The following is a 20,458-nucleotide window of genomic DNA, read 5'->3' as shown; positions in this document are numbered from 1 at the left end:
AGCTTTTACACAAGCCTTATGCACATCCACAGAACTAAATGCTTCCTGGACAATTCATACATAAGTGTAAGAAGTGATATCATTGCCTACAAAGACAGCATGCCTTTCCGGGAGCGACAGCTCACAACTAAGATAATTACCAGCGCCTATTAAGCAATATTTCAGAGTCTTACCCTCGAATGCTCTGTAGGTGTGAAATCCTTCCGTGGAATGGCTCGCAACCAGGCTTTTCTTCGTACTTCGTCTCTTGGGAAGCAATAAACACGTACTTTGGGACCATTCTGGTAGTTCCCGCGGCACCCGGGAACACAGCACCGGCCCATGTTTCACGAAGTTGCACTCGCTACACGGCAGGCAATCAGTTTCCCATTCGTGCGCTAGCACAGGTACGCACGCCACACAAGAAACGGCCACACGAAACAGACACAGCCGTGCGAGGAGCGAACGGAAATGCACCCAACGCCAGGCTGAAAGACTCAAGCAGCAGCTAGACGCTCACTGCAAGACTGCGTTCGTGTCTGTGCTTGCCCGGGCAAGCGCGAGCACATCGAGGGAGACAACCGAGCGGAGCGGAGCCGCGCTTGGTGAGCAGCCTGACCGGACACTTGGCGTGACGTAGCGCGTGTGGAAAGGAGGGCCTGGAGAGGCCTGAAGAAAGTATTTAGAGGGTGTTGCTCCGGCGCGCCAGCTGTACGCCGTGTGACGTCACTGCTCCTCGCGCATGCGCAGCACAGCTCTCCAGGAGCCACGCGAAACTGCTCAAGCTCGGCCAGCGTAGCTTACGCTACAAAAGCCGCACATTTCAGCAACGTATACCTTTCACTTCGGCAGTTCGTGTATTCTTCGGGACAATTTATTTCCACCGCGCGTGCTTTTGAAGCTACTTGTGAGTGTGCTGAATTAGCTTAGGCCGCGTGCAAGAATTCAAAAATGAGAGTGGGAGAGAGAGAGAAAAAATTCATTCGACATACTATTTCGATGTTTTCCAACATTACTTGCGAGCAGCCTTAAGTCATTAAGCGCATTTCTCGTTTCGTTTCCTCTGCAGTCATTTCGTTTGCGCACACCCCCCAAAGCCCCAAAGGCTCGCTCTGCGAAACAATTTTCGACGTCCTTCCGCGCGCCTCGCATATTTCCGGCGGTTCGAGAGTAAGGGCGCACATAAACGCATATAACGGGCGAAGTATTTACTCGCGCGGCACGACGAGTGGGTAGAGCGGCAAAACACAAAGACCTCTAAAGCAGGAAACTTTCAATAAAGAACAAATCTCGCAATCATCCTGTAAGAATAAATAAAAGCACACGGCCACCACACAGACCGACACGCACGCTGCGCGCCCAGATCTGAACAAAGCATACCGCGCGAGTAATACTTATCTCTCACCGCCTCGAGGCGAAGTATTCGTCTTTTGTTTAGGAGAGCGCTCTCTAATAAAGATGAAAAATAATGTCGCGAGCGCACGTGGTTTTGGAAAAGAAAGCAAAAACCAGACCTCTTCCTCGCCTTCCCCTCGTACCCTCGTCCGCCGTCATCGTAGATGGCGCTGTCATCGCTGGGAGGATTTCTTTAATTTTTTGCTTCACTCGTAATGCGAAAAGGCTGCGCCACACGCGTATTCGTACGCGTATAGATGTTATATGTGTGTGCGGCACGCGGACGACTTTCAAAACTCGTTTTCCGCATTCTGGAACCATATCTGCCTGTTCAGTTCTTTCGCCCGCGAGTCGCTGCATTTTTCTTCACTTTATTTGCGTGGAGCACGGCTATTTCCATCGGATACTCGCGCTTGCGTTGCCTCCTCTCCATGCAAAGAAATTAATAATAATAGAAATCTAAAGAACGTAACTTGAGGAGGGTAAACCATTAAGAGAGCCGGCAAAGAGGACAACGAGAAGCTGAGAAGAAGGAGGTGAGGGACATATGGGAGAAAAGTGGAAAGAAGGAAAGGAAGGAGAGGAGGATGTAGAAGGGTAGGTGCGGATGGCAGCCGAATTGCGTAAATAAGTTGGAAGTTTCAAAAAAAAGAAACAAGAAGACCAGAACGACGGCCGTCGTACGCTTCCCTACCCTCCCCCATCACCCTTTTCCCCCGTACCCCCTCAACCTCCGGCTCCTCCGCACTTTCTCCTGCCGTTCTCTTCAGACGATTGCGACCTTACAGAAGCGATAGTGTGTGAAATGAAATCTCGGTATGCTTGTACGGGTTCAAAGCACCGCAGATGGCCGCACGCCGCTTCCTTCCCTCTCTCCTTTTTTCCCCCCAACCGCTGTCTCATTCTTTTGCCGAGCAATTCTCTCCTGGGAGAAGTCGCTACGAAGGAGAAATGTCTTCTCAACATCGGAGCTGCGCCCGTTTTGTTGTTATTTACCGAAGGCGTGCACTGACTACTCAACGTTTTGTTTTTTTTAATGACCTTTTCAACCCTTCTTTTTTTTTTCGCCCTCTAAAATAAGAGTCTGTGTATTCGATGCAGACTGAGGGTGTTTTCTTTCATGCTGTTGTCATCCTATCTATTTTTTTTTTTGCAATCTCGGCCGGGATATGCAATGTCTTCAATATGCATTGTTCGAGAGATTTACGCGAATGCATTTTTTTCGCCCCCTTGACGTCTCTCTCGATAAACACATAAGCTCCGCGGGAAGCCATTCTTTCCAGATCAAACTCCTATGCCTCCCTCGGAGTTGTAAATAGCGAAGACTTGTAGAAAAGGCTTCATCGATTTTTTTCCGGAGTTGATGCGCTTTTTAGCTTTTTTTCGCGATGTCGAAACTTTGCTTACCTCGCCACTTCGGGCGTATTCTTGCAGGAAGTCCTCAGTTCCGTGGTCCTTAATGAAAAATAATGGTTCTCCCTTCTGATAAATTCCTGTCCCTGGGCGCAACAGGAGCAGGCTTACGAAGCATCTCACGAGAGCGCCGTAAATACCATCAAGGAAATCACATTTTTTTTTTGCGTATCAAGTTCTGTTCATTGTTTTATTTGAACGTTGTTGCAATCCAGCACCCGTTTTATCTGCTCGCAAAACACTTTTTCACGTGCAGTGATGGCCGCATCGGCGTATAGACCTGAAATACGAGTGAAAGCGGTATCTCTTCGTTAATATCTGAATGCGAAAGTTCAGACCTCCCCATAACAACGTAAAATTCAATTAAAGGTTTCTCTTTTAATCTGTACATTTCGCTCTCTACCGTTAAACCATATATTCCTTTGCCAAGATTACGTGCTGTTCAGGTCAAACATTGATTTAAACCGCAATCGACATTGTGGTAAATGCATTAGGACCTTTTTTTTAATTTCGCAACTTTCTGAAAGAGCGACGAAAGAAACGTTTATGAAGAAAAAATGGACAGCACGTATTGGGGACTGCGTTTGGGCAGAGAAGAAATAACAGGTTTATCACACCGTTCTGACCCGTCGCTTCCGTTAATAACGTTTCAGCTGCGCACCGAGCACTTTCCAGCGCACCAATTCTTTCTTTATGGATTTTTTTTTATCGAATGGCAAGCCTTGGTGTTCCCAGCTTGACTTTCGGCAACGCATTTCCCTGGCATACGCTACGCTGTCTTTTATTTAGTTGTTCTTGCGCAAATAGCCTGCGATTTTGAATACGATAGGAGGCAACAATAAGCCAAATTCTCGGAGCGTTGCGTTATGCCTCGCCAGTCGCTGGTTTCCTTTCGTTCCATGACTTGTGGTTTTTCTCAACTAAGCACATTTCCGACCGGGGCCACTTCCAAAATCCAAAACTCGTCCGGCGTTCTGCACGCGCCGGCAGAAGTTTATGCTTCGATCTTCCTACGGTGGCGATTTTTTTGTTTCTTTTTTGCGGAGCTGTATTCGCGTTTGGAGCCATATATGAAATTAATGCGCACGGTTTTCGAAATACGTCTCGGAGATATTCGCGTATTTCTCTCCTTATTTAAGCTCTCTCTCTCTCTCTCTCTCTCTCTCTCTCTCTATCCCGCGATGTTTCGCACTTGTTTTTCTGCGTATGAATTTTTGTTTTGTGTTTCTGTATTCCTTTCCCTCTTTTTTTGCTTTTAATTAATTTCGGTGCGCACGGGTTCTCCTGTTGAGTGCATTAAACTTGGGCAAGATAGGTGCGCGTACAACTGCAAGGCAGGGGTGAGTACACTGACCGTGAAATTTGAATGTTAATTTGTTATTCGCCTGTGTTCAGTTCGAATACCTACCTCACGGTCGGATTTCGCGTCACTGTGTACTTGGCTGCATTAAAGTTAATTCGCGCTCCAGTGAGGAAAGCAACGAGGTGAATTGATTCTGCAGCTGTGCGTGTTCTGGTGAGAAACCATTTTTTTTTTGTTCAGTTATGAGGATGACTTTAACAATGACTACTTTCCGTCCTGAACATTGCGGGGGCTGGGAATGGAAGGCCTTGAAAACAGTTTCATCGGCTCCAGCCGCTCCGAAAACATATACTGCATTAAAACTTTGATTGGCGGACTTCAATAGTGCCCAGAGCGACTACTAATTTGCAACGTAATAAAGAATCCTATAAACGAAAGAAAATTATTGCTAATGCATAAAACACTATAAAACTTTCACTATCTCCAACCAGATAGAAAATTCGTAATGGAAGAGAGAGACCCTCTCACATACTCTCACGCACCCTTGCCGCCGCGATGGCTCAGTGGTTATGGCACTCGGCTGCTGACCCGAAAGACGCGGGTTCGATCCCGGCCACGGCGGTCGAATTACTATGGAGGCCCGTGTACTGTGCGATGTCAGTGCACGTTAAAGAACCCCAGGGAGTCCAAATTTCCGGAGACCTTCACTACGGCGTCCCTCGTGGCCTGAGTCGCTTTGGGATGTTAAACCTCAGTAAACCAAACCAAACCTGACCAAACTCTCACGCACCCCATCACTTAGCTTCCCGCACTCACACTTTTCGGAAGTACCAGAACAATTAAATAGACAAATGGGGTAAGAAATGCAATCACTGTTCTAAAATAAAAGCTCTGTTAGAAAACAAAATGCACGCCGTCTTTTATTTTTAAGCGATAGCGTTAAAGGCCCCGTTCCCCAGATGATCCAGTGCCGGTGTTGTCGATGTTGTGAGCGAAAAATTCCGAGCATGACTCTGGCAGGTGGTCCTCCGAGAGCAACCTGGGAGGCAGGTGGCCTCATGCGGTTCGGTGTATCCAGGCGGCAAGCAACGAATGGAAGTCAGAAAGTACTCGAGGACTACGCGAAGGAGACGAGAGCATTCCGTTCGGCAGTTGGCTCTCTGCGAAATCGCCACGACTCGACTCCGTACAACAATGCGAACATAGACCAGATCACGGTTCGAACGGACACTCCGGCGAATCGAACAGACACCGACATCGGGGAAAGCACTGCATTGTCCCGATTGCCGACACCGGTTGTGTCTGGTGGGGCTTCACTTCAGGTTGCCTTAGCAGCCTGCAGCTGTGGCGAGAAGCTCCAGGCGTTCGTCACACAGATAGAGCAGAACGAAATAATTCCAGCGAGGGACTTCACGAACCTTGGTGTACCGGGTGAAAACAATTTGTTTAGTTTTTTTTTGTATAAGGGAAGTGACATGCTTGATCATGTGCTCGTGTGCTATGCAGCATTTTTCTCATCTTAAGCGAACGTGTGAGTGAAGGCCTCGAAAACATCTGGATGATGTCAGAAAAGTTACAGGAATGGCTGACCAAACTATGGAGCCCGAATACTGATGACGTCCGGCGGCTTCTGGTGTCGGATCGGGCACCCATAAGCAAAGCTCAAGCGGCAAAAGACGCAATTCGGGAGTGCTGCACTGACGTCTTGTACTCAAGGAGAGGGCTGAGTCGGGCTGGTTGGTTCATGTTGAACGGTACGACGAAACAGCTCTGACCGACGGGACGGAAGAGGAGACAGCGCATGTGTCTGTCTCCTTTTCCGTGCCGTCAGTCAGCGCTGTTCCGTCGTATACCGTTCAACATCTTGTACTTGTCAGCCGATTGCACCAGCCTTATTGAACCTGCTGACGTGTACTGGAACAAGCCGTTTAAGAAGGCCAGTCTTTGGATAATCTGTGGGGCCTTTGTGGGGAAGGGCGAGAAAATGGCGAAAAGGAACCTACAGAAGCCGTCACAGTAGGACATGCTGGAGGCGTGGGCTGTCGTCCCATAAGAAACCATTGCACGCTTCTCCAAGAGTTGCAGGATCACGAACGCGCTGGACGAGTCTGAGGGCGGCGAGCTGCATGATTGGCTCGCCGACATTGGCGCCGTGTGCCCGGAAGACCGCTATTAGCTGAGGGACGAATGCATTGACCTCGTTTTTCGGTCTGATTTCGTGAAATCCTTCGAAGCTTTTCAGAGTGAACAAAAAGATCAATATCGCAGGGAAACACTTTTAAAAATCAATTTCACTAAAACAGTGCAGCCTGTATTGAATACTTTTTAGTGGCCGCCATTTTCCTTAGGTGTCATCTTGAATATTGGGGCGGAACTGAAAAAGAGCCTCACCCCCTTACTCCCAGTTTTCTTTGAGTGAGGGGGAGTGCTTTAATGGTATTCGACGGCATATGATTAATGCGGCACTTCCTACTGATAACAAAGACATCCATAATCGAAACCACGAGCTTTGAGTTTCTTCCCCGCGGTGTCCCAGATAAGAACGGCTTCAAACCTAGTAATTAAGCTTTTCTGTTTGCATCTTGCCAACGCGTACAGGTTTCGCTGTATGCCAGCTGCCATTGAGCATAATTTACGATTTCGTGGCTTGCAGCATGCCCAAAAACAAAAGAAAACAAAACAAACCAGACTGAAACAACGCGAAAGAGGTGTCGAGCCTGTTCCATCAGTGACAGGGGCCAAGTTTAGCAACGGCACTAAGGCAGGCGCTTTCTCTTGGAGCACGCGATACCTCTCATTAAATCTGTGTTCTTGTGAGCGCCCACAAGAGCTGCACAACAGCGATCTTTAACAATCAACTCGTGACGTCAGCTGTGTGACACGCGGTGGGGTACTCGAGGCGCTAACTGCAGCCAAGTGTCTGAAATATTCACGCCTCTCGGAAATCTGGAGCCGGAAAGAGAGAGAGGGTGTATCTACAGTGGGCGGCCAAAGTTGGACAACGCAGTGCACACGAGTTGAGCAACTCTCGGCCAAAGAACAAGACGCGCGCGCAACGGGCTTAACGGCTTATTACGGAACGCGCACCCGACGCCTAGCTGCGGTGCTCTCTGAATCCTACAGAGTGGGCTGGCCTTTCGAAAGATCGTGAGTCCCGCAAGGGCCTCATCAAACCGGACGAGTCTCAGGAGGACGCGGTAACAGCGCGCGTGTATGTGTGTGCGTGTGTATTTTTAGCGCCCCTCCCGTGGACAGGCGCTTGTTACGTGCTCGTAGACCTCCCACCGAGAACTCGTCTTCACGAGTGCGCTAGCAAACTGCGGGCGAGCATTGTGGCGAGTGCGGTCATTCGGATAACTGTTGCACGAGAGCGTATAAGGAGGACTCCATTATGAAGGTAGTTTGCGGTCTGCGTATAGACCTGTGCGCAGACCGACTGGATGCGTTCGCCGCCTGCTTGCCGAGCCTGCCTGCTGGAAGCCCACTGGTGCTCGCAGGTGAACGTGTCTCAACGTACTCCGTGCTTATGAGGCGGTGCGAAACGAGGTAATTTATCGTCGTTTCGAGCCCGTTTAAGTGGGGAGGTGCACAGATTTGAAGTTTGCGGGATTAAGGTGGTCGCACCTGGAGAGGACAGAGTTAACTGTAAACTTGTGCATTTGTACTGTAGTTGAAGTAGCTGAACTGGAGATGATGATGGAGCCGGTTAAACAAGTCCCATTGAACGGGGTATGTTCCCAGTGTCAGACCCTGTATAATGCCTTCAGTGATGACTTTCAAGAAGAATTTGTTCATTTCCATTAAGGCGCGAGAAATAATATTCTCGTGCTCTCAGGTACGTTTAAAAATGCCTTACAAGAAAAGAAGATGTCATATAAGTGATGTGGCAGGGTTTGGAAGCTGTTTGGCACGAAAGAAAATGAAGATAAAGGGCAAAAGATATTGGCAATCTCTTACCCGCTATCTGTCCATGTTATTAAGCAGCAACATACCTGTAATGGTCGCAGCGTTACAGGGTTATCCTGTAAGCGTTTACACACAGCAGACATTTCGCACAAGGAGCCGTTTATAAAACCACACGCAGCGACTCTGACCTGGATATACCGCGTAACTGGTTCAAACCAACTATTTTTCCTGCCCAGAATGAAGACCTGGGTGGAAGTGCTCATTCCCGGGTTCTCTTGAAAGAAATTCTCGAGGCGCACTTTGCGCCCATTCACATCACAACAACAGCGAGCCAGGAAGAGCTGTTTCGATCCGAAACGCCTGTCGGCAAAGAATCACTGCCACGCAGCCGCGTTTTCAGCGGTTCCGCATCCGGTCTCCGGCCGGCACCTCCGCTCTTCCCGGGAATCCGGCAGCCGTGGTTTCGGACCAGGGCGTCGAGGCCTGTACAGAAATCCTCTTTGCCGCCCCACAAACCACGGGAACAACAGGCCTAAATGTAACACACACACACAAGAAGAAAAGAGAGCATAACTCGCAAACCCGAAATGCGGCCCACAGTCCGCATGCAGTGGACGCAAGGCAGCCTTCTCGCAACCATCAGAGCGGGACAAAATAAGTCGGCAAGAGCCAATCGAAACGAACCCAACAAACAACCGAGGCCTTCGCGTGCGAAGCTGGAAATGATGGATGACCCGCCGTTCGATCTGCAGGCTAGCTGGTGCACGCGTGCCCATACACACACATGGCGGAGACGACCAACCACGGCTTCCTCGTGAGAACAGTGCGTTCTGGAAGTACACGCTCGCCGAAAAGAATGAGTAGAAGAAGAACGGAGAAAACAAGTGATAAGACGAAGGCAGGCACGAGGAGAAGGAGGTGAGGCATGATGACCGACGGAGGGAGGCGTAGATGGCCGCGTGAGGGCCACCGCGCTTCGTCGAAGCCCACCTCGCTAAAGCCTGCCAGTTTGTTCGGGATTTTGTTGGCGTTGTTGGCGGCGATCGTGCGGGGCTCACCGCCCCCGCCACCACCGCCTATCGGTTGGCGAGCGTGGTCGGCGTGTCGGCGGTGGCCCCAAGTGCGCCGTGCCGGTGGCGGACGCTTCGTCGCGCTGTCGTCGGAATATGGTTATTAACGACGCCGACGGGGGCGGAAGGACGCCGTGAAAAATGGCGCGCGCGCTCTCTTCATCCTGCTTCGATCTCCACGAGCGTTGTCGGAGCCTGGCTTCCCCTCGGACGCGACTCTCAGCTCGTGTCCTCGGTCGAAGACACGGCCGACGCGTGCACGATATATTGGGCCGGAAGGGATGCCTCCGCGCCGGCTCGATGGGCCCTCTTGAGCGAAGTACCGTTACATCGAAAGGAAAAGAGTAGCGACGCTAACCTTTTTAACGACGATGGCTGGCGAGAACAGCCAGGCTCCCTTTTTAAAGCGGGTCAATTCTTGCTCTTTTTTTTAAATAACTGTACATTGCTGTCAGTGCAAGAGGAGAGGTACTATTGCAGATATTGATGGGTCACTCCATACCGTGGGAGATGACAAAAACTCTGGGAGTTATTAATTCTATTGTTATCTGGATTGATTGCAGCAATTTTGAGTGGCTGCATTGTACTTACCAGCACATATGTTCATCAGTGAGAGTTTGAATTGAGTAACGTCAAAAAAAAAAAAAAACTGAGTCACACTTGCGGCGAAATATCCTGCTGTAAGGTAGCGCTGTCGGACTGGGCTTCTGAAGTTCTACATTTCCTGTACTGGGGAGTGGTTCCGTTGATGACTCGTGCAAGGTATACCCCACGCTGCTCCAAATCGAGCGTGCATTGTGAGGAAAGCCGCTAGACGTTTTGTGATGGATATGTTCCACTCAATGCAAGCTCTCCACTGATCTTGTGTGCTGCTATATATGCTACTAAAAGTTTCAAGCGAGACACTGCCTTGATACGCGATGCTGTATTCCTCCCTGAAGGTGCGGGTGTAAGAGGGAGGAATACTTAGCGCGAAATAACATGCATTTGCTCAAATATACCTGTGAACTACGTTTATGGCTGCGCGGAGTCGTTCTTCGCTGAGTTCTCACAAACCATGCAGCATTGCAAGAGAAGGATGACTCACACGTTTGAAACAAAAGCAGAGGGGTTGTTGGCGACAGTGCAACGCCGTGATGTTTTTCTGGCTTCATCCACTCCTCAGTGCAGAAAAGCAAGGAATAAAAAATATAGAAAGAAGTTCTTAGCAATGACATTAGCAGTAATAAGCAAGCCTTTAAACAATCGTTTTGTTTTTGTTTTTCTAACGCGTATCTATTGATTTTTACAATCATCGTTTCACAGGAAGCTTTCTCCCAAGTTTTCTGCACGCAAAAATTTTTTTGTACTGCAGCATGTACACCCCCCATCAAAAGTGTACGGCCCAAGAGATTTTCTTGTGAGGCCTGCTCGGCCCCGTTATGGGTGCTCAGCGACCGTAACCTCTAGAAAGAAGTTTGACTTCGCGTCCTCTAGCCTCCCAAGCTTTGGACTGATGGGTGTGCTAGGGAGCCCCGCTAAAAAGTTTAAAACAGAACCCCTTGCCCTGTAATACTATTTACCGGGGCTGCACGTGCACGCCACAAAGGACGTTGTCATGGATGTATTCCAGCAGGAGGCGCTTTCGGTGGAAATAACATTTTATTAGAATGGGACAGTATCCATCCAGGTGCCGACACAGGCACAGTCATACTTCCTGAGGCCGGCTTTATAGATAACAAAGGTATTGTGAATGAATCTGCGGAAGACGTTAGCAAGAAGTGATAGGAAGGTTAGTAAGCAAGGTGGTCACATAGGAATGCAATTTCAGAATTAAAATTCGTACAACGTAAAATTCAACGGCATGTTTAATCAAGGAAAAATGACGAATTTCTAATAACGCCGTTAAGTTAGACAAATTTGTTAAAGGAATATGAAATAAAAAAAATGCCGAGTATGATTGCACCTGCCGCCACCCCGTTTAAAAGGGGGCGAACATGCACGCACGCACGCACGCACGCACGCACACACACACACACGCACACACACACACACACACACACACACACACACACACACACACACACACACACACACACACACACACACACACACACACACACACACACACGCACGCACACACACACACACACACACGCACGCACACACACACGCACGCACGCACGCACGCGCACGCGCACGCGCGCACGCGCGCACACACACACACACACACACACACACACACACACGCGCACGCACGCACGCACGCACAGGCTGTCGCGGTGGCTCAGTGGTTATGGTGCTCGGCTGCTGGGCCGAAAGACGCGGGTTCGATCCCGGCCACGGCGGTCGAATTTCGATGGAGGCGATGGAGAAAATTAGCGGACACCGCTTCTGGTTTGAAACGTCTCTTCCAATTTGGTGACATCACGCTCGCTCTATCATGACGAGTCATGACATTACATGCTTTTCATGGCCACGCGTCATTTATGACGTCATCAGGTGCGCATGAGACGTGACGGCTGGCGGTACTGCCAGGTGTCGCGACGAGCTCCTTAAGTATGCTCTCGCATAAAACTGCAGTCTTATCTTTGTTACGCCTGTATTCTACTCCACCGCAAGAATGTGAGCTTGCTGCGCCGTGTTTTAGTTGTCATGCATACACAGCGAGCGTTTTCCCTAACCACACTGGCACATCCATACACTCCTTTCGTTGCGTTCCGTTGCCTACAGTCGGCCAGGACGACGACCAGGGGGTCAACGTCAATTTCAGGTGAAACCTCGTTCACCGGGCAAGCTTGCATCGAGGCCGAGCGCCAACGTGCGCCGTGAGGGCTTGGCTGCATTACACATGCTTCATACGCTACAATATAATTAATACTTCCCTTGCTTTTCGGCTCTCCCCGCAGCAGGAGCTCTGGCGTGCTGTTACTTTGTTGAGGTGTCCGTGGCTCCAGACGAAAGTCCCCACTAGCCTATTTTCTTCTCCTCTGACTGCTTCTTCATTCATCGACGCGACCAACTTGTTACCAGGGCTCATATTGCGTTTATTCTGCGTTTGTGCTTAATGGCTATATACATTTCTCGTTTCAAGGCGCTGCTTTCATGCCAGGCGCTGTTTCTTCGTCCTATCCTGGCACACCGGGCGAAGAGTTCGCACGAACGTTTCTTTCTTCTTCTTCTTTCCTCTCTTTCAACGCGGCCAACTTATTTTAATAGTATTTCATGTAGTGTGCAAAGTGCGTCGGTGCTTGTTGGATCCGTTTCTCCTTTGGCAAAAGCGCAACACGCAAGTATGGGGGTGATGACGAAACAGGATTTCACGTGTTAGTATTTGTGCGTTGCCGTGTTTCTACTCGACATGTTTAACCAACCGTCTGCACACCGCTTTTGACTCTTGCGCGCTGCTCTTCTTCCACAAAGCAGTCGCTTCTCAGCGCTCTCTCGTAGGCCGATAATTCTGGCAAGTGATAACGCCTAATACTAGATACAGCGATTTTTCTAAGCGGGCTCGGTCACGGCGTCTATAGCACGACTGCTTAGAAATTTCACATTTCTGCTCTTTCTGTCTTCTGAAAAAGTTGCGGGTTGCGCCGTTATGGACATGGCAACTACAGGATAGAAGGTCTCGTTGGACTACGTGTCACCAAGAAGGTGTCGGTCCTTGACACCTGCAGCATAATTTTCATTCGTCTGCTCGACCGTTCACTGGCAGCTACTTTTGCCGACCCTCACTGTGAGCAAGGCAACTTATGTGGTTATGAAACATGAACAAGTGTTTCAGGACCTAATGAATGCAGTCTTCAGCCTCTTTTCTACCTACGTCTGACCGAGCAAACTGCCCTTGCCTGTATACGCATGCATCGTGATCATTATCATCAGCCTGACTACGCCCATAGCAGGGCAAAGGCCTCTCCTATGTCTCTTCAATAACCCTGTCCTGTGCCAGCTGTGGACACCTCATCCCCTCCAACTTCTTAATCTCATCCGCCCACCTAACCTTCTGTCGAACCCTGCTACGCTTGCCTTCTCTTGGAATCCACTCCGTTACCCTTAAGGACCAGCGGTTATCTTGCCTTCGCTTTACATGCCCTGCCCAAGCCCATTTCTTCCTCTTGATTTCGACTTGGTTGTCATTAACACGCGTTTGTTCCCTCACCCACTCTGCCCACTTTTGGTCTCTTAACGTTACACCTAACATTTTCCCTTCGATGGCTCACTGCGTTGTCCTCAACATAAGCTGTACCCTTTTCGTTAGCCTTAACTTTTCTAACCCGTAGCTGAGTATTGGTAAACACGTTTCTCTTGAGGGAGAGACAATTCACAGTGACAGCTTAAAGGAGGGAATGCCATTGTTGAACACGCTTCGCTCAACGCATACTGCATTTGGAATGGTAGGTTGTGTGCTACTCATGATGTGCGCCCAAGTGGTGCACACATTCCCAGATGTGTCAAAGCCCGGCTGGTTGTCAGTGGATGGCAACCAGCCGAGAACTGAAAAGGTTTCACAATTGGACGAGCTTAAAGGGATCGAATGTGTCAAACTGTTCGATAAAGCATGGGAGGTGTTTCTGTGGCATCGTTCGAAATAGTGGCGCTATCAGCAGATAAAGCCGCGACGCTCAGAGTTCTACGCAATGCTCCACGCTGGTTGGAGGCAGTGATGACGTCATCCACGGCGGCAGTGCATTCCCAACACAAGAACTAACGCAGTCGAAGATAAAGATCCACTGATATCTACTAGGTGGCTGGATGCCGCATTCCCGCTTTCCGAAGTGGGCGCGAGTGAAGCTACCGGAAGTTCGGTGTCTGCTGTGTATTTCAATGCAAAAAGTCACGTCTTTCGCCCTTCCGTTCTCAGTTTTTCGTGTTGTTTTCGTGTAACGTCTACTGTAACATCAAAGGAATAAGCAAGCTCAACGCGAGAAATGTGTGCATTACTTGGGGAATCCTGTAATTTCAGAGAAACCGAAGAAAACAGGCATGCAGGTCTCACCATGCCGCGGCAAAGGGGTACGCGCATTAAACACTATTTTCTGATCTGGTTCTCGTCTTACGAGCGTAATTAGGGTAAGTAGGGAATTACGATCAGTCTAGGCCATTTTAAAACAAATTTTCGTGTAGCAAAGAAAAGGCAATGGCGCGAAAATCCTGACACTCGAGCTGCCGCTGTCTCAGTTTCGGGTACGTTGGTGGCGGACGATGTATCTTCTCATCGACGGCAGCTGATGTTTATCGCTTTAGTGTGCCATTTACCTTCCAGACGTGCTTTTAATCTAACTCAATAGCACAGCCATGTTTCATCTACACAGCGCGAAAGAAACGACTGACGAGAAAAAAAGAATGCTGCAGCGCATGTGACAAGCGCTGTTAGAAGTCAACTCCACCAAGCATCACGAATAACAGCCCATTCAGGCATAATTTGCTACAGTACGAAACAGTACTTCGTACACTAGCACCGTCGAAAAAGTAGTACCACATACCTTTTAGACGCACTAATGTGTACCAGCAGAACACCGACGGCACCCCACCAGGTTGTGGCCTCGCCCCCACTCCGGTTCGGTCTAAACATAATTCGGTGAATAGGTCACTGCAAAGTCGGCTGCCTAATGAGGGTTTCCACCTATTCTTTCTTAAACTTATACCCCATTGATGGTATAACTTGGGCTTAGAGCGCAACAACGTTCATCACAACAAAAAGCAGAGTTGACGACGCTAGCGCAACGGGACGACACAGAGCTGAGGAGACGAGGCTCCGTAAGTACTGTGTGTAGCGACGTTCTGTCGTCTGCTAGTGTCGTCCCATACCGATGCAATGGACCCTTATTTTTGAAACGTCTTTCCCGAGGACTTTGCTGCTCTCCTCATGTAGTTGACGGCGCAACAGGTAGACATTGCCATGAAAAAAGACGAGAACGTCGAAAAGACAAGGTGCTAAGTGGAAAACGAAAACTAAAACAGAAAAACCGTGGTGAGGTCCGATTCCATGCACTGCCAAAGGCTGACTTCCGGGACATGCTGCCCAACTTCCGGTGGTTTCACTTTCGGGTGCCCGATGCGGTATCCAGCCCCCTAGTGGAGATCTGTGTAAAGCACGCGGAGCATTGGTTGGCGGCATCCGATGGCTCACGGCAGCGTGTGGGCAAAGACACCAGAAGTTTGAAATCTCATCGTCAGCAACATCATCGCCGAGCTTCTCACTCCTCGGTCGGTCGGTCGTTGCAAGGAGAAGCCCTATTATCGTCGCGGCTATATCGGCGATTAAGTCACCATTTGAACCGCTAGCCCAATAACGCTTTACAGAATGCACCTACAAGTTTAAAGCATTCGAATCCTTGCTTTCTGGTCGAGTCCTCAAGAAACGACTGAGGGTTACTCGTTCGCTTGCTGGTGCGAACTACGGGGAGCCTGTGGAGGCACAGTTTAGTGCACAAGGAAATCTGCACACCAACTGCATAATGGCCACGATATAATTAGATTTTGCGTAAAAAGCCGCCGCGGTGGATCAGTGGTTATGGTGCTCGGCTGCTGGCCCGAAAGAAGCGGGTTCGATCCCGGCCGTGGCGGTCGAATTTCAATGGAGGCGAAATTCTAGAAGTCCGTGTGCTGTGCGATGTCAGTGCACTCTAAAGAACCCCATTGAGTCGAAATTTCCGGAGCCCTTCGCTACGGCGTCCCTCATAGCCTGAGTCGCTTTGGGACCTTAAGCTCCCATAAAGCAAACCAGATTTTGTGTAAAGAATCGTCTCGCATTCAGCGAGTGCGATTACAAAGTTAAGGGTGTGAGAAGGCGGCGTGAGAAACCGGCTAGAGGCCCGAGCGATTTACGACTTTTTAATGCTTGCGTCGTTCTTGCGCAGAAATCGCCACTTCGCGTGTAACTGAACCCGCCGGACGTTGGCCTCATGGGCGAGGCGGCTTCTGCGCGTGGACAACGGCGACGCTGTGCCTTAGGTCACACCCCCTGGGCGTGGTAATGGAGGTTTTCAGAAGCAGCGACCTGCAGGCATCGCGAAAGGCAGCGCGCCTGTCGTCGGGCACCCTGGAGTCAAGCCTGAGGAATGGAATGTAGGTATCTGTAAAAGGAAAAAAAAGAACAATCGTAAGACGGTTACGAGTTGATATAGCGAATAACCGAGCGTCAGCTAGCTTTTTATTGCGAAGAAAGCCTCGTCGCCCATCATTACCTACCCCTTTATGCCCTGAAACAATAAACATCGCTTTATAAGAATGTGCATACAAGTTGAGAGATTAGAGTGGATGCTCTGTTACCACTAAGCCACTGCAGCGGTGGCCCAATGGTTAGAGTATCCGCTTCGTATTAGGGAGGTGCTTGACGCGTATGCCCGGGGTGCATTTTTACTTGTGGATGCTCTCTGAGGAAGGCTCCGGAGAGCTATGGGTGGGGCGCTGTAGAGACGATATTTTTCAAAAACGTGCTAAGAACGGCTAATGCAGTAATCATTGTCACCTTTCATGCTGCCTTAGTAAAGCACGAAAGTTGAGTTGGGTTGAGTTGTTGTATACTACAGATGAGATTAGCCTTGCTTATTCTGCCGGCAATTGCTCCACCGTAGGGTCACTTATATGCTAATAATTGCATAAAACCAGTCGGACCTGCCCCACTATGCACACAGTCACTCATTAAACTCAGGGGTAGCCCTTGGAATGTTCGCACGTGTGCAGCTTGTGCTGTGCAAGACGTATGCGCTGTCACACGCGGACTCGCTTGGACTCTGCTTCGGCTCTTCGTGAGTGACCGTTGTGCTTAGCTCGATTCGCCACTGCCGTTGCCTCGCCACTTCTGCGATGTGCCGTTCAGTGTTCGTTCGGACTATCAACCTGCGAGAGCGTGAACGGGCAGCCGCACGCTTCCGCTGTGCTGTCAGCGGACCACGAGGTTTTCGTAGAAGGTGCTGCTAACCGATATCGGTGTAAAAATTAACATGGGTCGTACCCGCCGCAAGATAGATGATAATAGTAAGCGGAAGGAACGACCTCTCGGAAGCAGTGCCGGAGTAGCAATGAGATATAATGGTTTTATCTTGATATCATATCAGCGCCACGCCTATAGCCTCCGTCTCTCATCTGTCGCCGAAGAATAGCGATGACTGGGGAATCGCATCGCTCAAGCTGAGCATGAATAAATAAAAAGGAAAATAGATTGAACTAGGAATTGAATAGGAAGGTTGTGCAGACCCACGGGCGCTGAATATGGTACTGTCTGCCTTGATACCGATAGGACGAATATTTATCAGGTGTTTGCAACCTGTCATTCCACTCGCACAAAAAGAAAGGCGTGCCTGACAGAAGCCGAGCTTTTTTTTTTTGCATTTGGCTTATACGTTTGTCCGGTGTTAGGATCCGAGAGCGGCCATGGTGGCGCCCTTTTTTTCCCTCCATTTACTATGGAATCAAATTTATTGCCAGGAGTCCGGGACGTGGTGTGTTACGTATACGGCAATCCGAATCCATGCATTGAAGCACGGTATGAATTAACTGGGGATTCTTGGCCGATCCCCCAGTGTGGGTATGTGCCATCTTTTGATAGGCTAACAACAACAACAACATAATTCCCCAGAATTACTTCGTCTGGGACTTACCAAGCCAACTGTCGATGTCGGGCATCGTCCAGTAGGTGTCGTACACTTGGCACGACACAAGCTCGAGCCCGGCAGCAGCGACAGCCTTTCCTTCATTGTCTGCTATTTCAGTCTGCGGAATGGGTTCACTGTAGCAGAACCGCTGGTACAGCACTTTCTTTGGATTCTGGGAGCAAAACGAAGGAAACGCGATGAGGCACGAAATTGCCAAATTTCGCAGGCCATGCACACAAGCGGAGGTCTTGGCCATTCGGTACGCATTAAGCATGCTCTGACCACTCTTGCCATCTAGAACCCACCTTGACATCCTCACAGACTCCTCAGGCGCCGTCCGTAGCCTGCGGCGTGTCCTGAACACAGACTTATTAGGGCAGCTAATCTAGGACGTAATTGAAAAAATCTCCCTCACGTTGTGTGTACGATGGATTCGTCGAGATGCCCGCGCCACACAAACTTTGATGGATGGAGCAAGTCACTAATCAGCTCCTCTACGTCTCCTTCAAGCGGCCCCGACCTCTCCGGTGACACTTCAAGAAAAAGAAAACCTCCGGCGCGCCACGCGAGCATTTCTCCCACCGAGTGGCACCAACCTCCATGGCTGGCTTACCAACTGGGAGGAGATCTTGCTTCGAAGGTTAGGCCTCCGTTTAACCCTCATACCAGCGGTAGCCTGGTTATGGCCTGCACAGCACCAAGCCCCTTTCGGTGACTCCTGCCCCTTCTGTCCCGCCTGCGCAGCGGACACAAAACACTTGGTTTGGACCTACCCCTCTTTTATACTTTATGAAAGCAGGCATACTGCCGCAATAAAAAAAAAGAAAGAAAGGCGTAAGAACAGAGTAAGCTGCCTTCTAGCCCACCGCCTTTTACAAAAACTAGAGGAGAGCTTAGCCTCTTTTTGATCCAATATAGGCGTAATCGTGTTTACAGTGCGTTTGTCAACAGGGGTGTTTCCACAGCCTCGCTTCCTTCCTCCTTGGACGCCTTTACATTTATTCACTCATTATGCTTTTGTAGTGACCGGGGCGCATACTCTGTTCTGTGCGCTTTCATCGAATTCATGCCCTTCTTTGCGCAAAAATACCATTCCTGCGTCAACGCGATTCTTCCAGAGAGTTTACCGACTAACCACCGAACTGACGTCGCAGTCAAAGACCATAAAAGCAGCCCTTTTCAAACTGCGGAAGTTTAGGGGCTAACGCGAGCTGAGGGTGACTTGCTGGGTTATTATTGCACCGAGGCGAGGATCGTGCGAACGTCAGTACGGAATGCATTTGTTATCCTTTCTGCCCGAAGTATAGAAAACAAACCACAGAAAATTGAAGCAGATAATTTTTACCGCTGCATTTGCGATTACTAAGCACTCCAGAACCGAGAAAATAGAAAACGTTTGCACTGTTCATCGGGCGCCCCGCGAAAAGCAAAGCCTGTAGCAGATGTAATTCGTATATGAGCGATGACAAAGCGAGAAAGCAGTGGTCGATCCGTGACGTTAAAAATGACATTCAGTCCACTGGAATAAAACTGTAAAGCTTGAAGGATATTGCACGAGCAGGAACCAGGTGTTTGCACCGTCGTCGCACTTCAAATCCCGTGTCAATTCTGCTACAGTGTAGCCATTACATGCCCCCTTATAAGAAAGCTCCTGCCACTCTCGGTCGCAATGGTTTCATAAATAGTAGCTTATTACCGTATCGCACTCGCCCCTTTAGTCCTTACAACATATTCCTTGGAATAAATACGCGCTTCACTGAATCACACTGAAAATAGACAAACACTAGGACAGGTAGGCAACTTCCTACAATGACGAAACATGCAGCCAGCCTAATTCAAAGATCATGAACGAACCAGCCCGCGAAAGAGTCCTTCAGCTTGTCTAAGCCTCCGCATAAAAGCCACTCATTCTCCAGAATAAAAAAAGGAACGCCTGCACGAATTACTCACGGACAGAAATGCCTTCCATTCTTCAGTACAGCAAAGGTGGTACCACACGTCTGTGATGGCGGTTCCCGTAAAAGACAAAGTCATGAACTCTCCGCCGTCCTTCAGAGCCAGGAAAACGTTTCGGTAGGCCCGCTCCAGGTCGTTCACGTAGTGGAAGGCCATGAACGAGTATACGCGGTCGAACAGCCCGTACTTGCCCACGAAGGACTGAACATCACCGCGCTCGATGTCCAGGACGTCGTACACTACGGCCGGATTGGGGTAGTGCTCGCGGGCGTACTCTACCATGGACGCAGCCTTGTCCGTTGCAATGAGTCGGCGACAGTGGCCCAGACGAGGCAGGAGGGCTTCCGCTACGAAGTTACCCGGCCCGCAGCCCACGTCCAGGTACTGGCCGCCGACTTCGGCAGGCCTCCTGAACTGGACACTGTCCAGAGCTTTGAGGTTATTATCGTAGCTCTGCTTCCCCATCCACAGGAAGGTCTGCGGGTCGCGCTCTTTGCCTAGGCTACCGGATGGAGACGTAATCGGCGGCATGACTACTATCCCTCTCACGGACCTCGGTTTCAACGACGTACTCATCCCTATGAGACGATTCATGGTGACGCCGAAGAAGACCGGAGTATCTAGCCGTCCAAATGACGCTCTGGGACTTTGAAAGCGGACACGAAACTGCGCGAGCATGGGGCTGCAGGCAGGCTATGCAGTTGCACAGGCGCTGCTATTTATTAAGGCGTTGTTTTTGCATACGTGTAGCACTGATGGGATAGTACGATAACTAGCTAGCTATATACTCTCTGTCATGGTGACTTAATGGAAAAGCTCTGAGTGATAAAAAATATGTTCTAAGGCTATTCACAACATAA

General features: G+C 49.6%; 1 protein-coding gene and 1 pseudogene across 1 annotated transcript; one reads left to right on the top strand and one right to left on the bottom strand.

The window, feature by feature from the left end:
* Positions 1 to 5,651: 5,651 nt before the first annotated feature.
* Positions 5,652 to 8,532, top strand: LOC144096976 (uncharacterized; annotated as a pseudogene).
* A 7,416-nt stretch (positions 8,533 to 15,948) lies between these two features.
* LOC144096973 (juvenile hormone acid O-methyltransferase-like) lies at positions 15,949 to 20,129 on the bottom strand. The gene is made up of 3 exons (XM_077629779.1): positions 19,593 to 20,129; positions 17,649 to 17,814; positions 15,949 to 16,121 (listed from the first exon to the last, which is right to left on the bottom strand). Exons 1-3 carry the CDS (start codon positions 20,127 to 20,129, stop codon positions 15,949 to 15,951), a joined length of 876 nt encoding a protein of 291 aa, XP_077485905.1.
* Between the last annotated feature and the right edge of the window lie 329 nt (positions 20,130 to 20,458).

This window comes from Amblyomma americanum, chromosome 7 (assembly GCF_052857255.1).
Source record: "Amblyomma americanum isolate KBUSLIRL-KWMA chromosome 7, ASM5285725v1, whole genome shotgun sequence".
In the NCBI taxonomy this organism is placed as follows: Eukaryota; Metazoa; Arthropoda; class Arachnida; order Ixodida; family Ixodidae; genus Amblyomma; species Amblyomma americanum.
This window is presented reverse-complemented; position numbering and strand designations above follow the sequence as displayed.

Coding starts and splice junctions, on each gene's coding strand:
- LOC144096973 (XM_077629779.1), bottom strand. CDS start 20,129: ATGCCGCCGATTACGTCTCCATCCGGTAGCCTAGGCAAAGAGCGCGAC. Junction 17,815..19,592: donor AATGGAAGGCATTTCTGTCC/GTGAGTAATTCG, acceptor TTTTGCTCCCAG/AATCCAAAGAAAGTGCTGTA. Junction 16,122..17,648: donor CGACATCGACAGTTGGCTTG/GTAAGTCCCAGA, acceptor TTCCTTTTACAG/ATACCTACATTCCATTCCTC.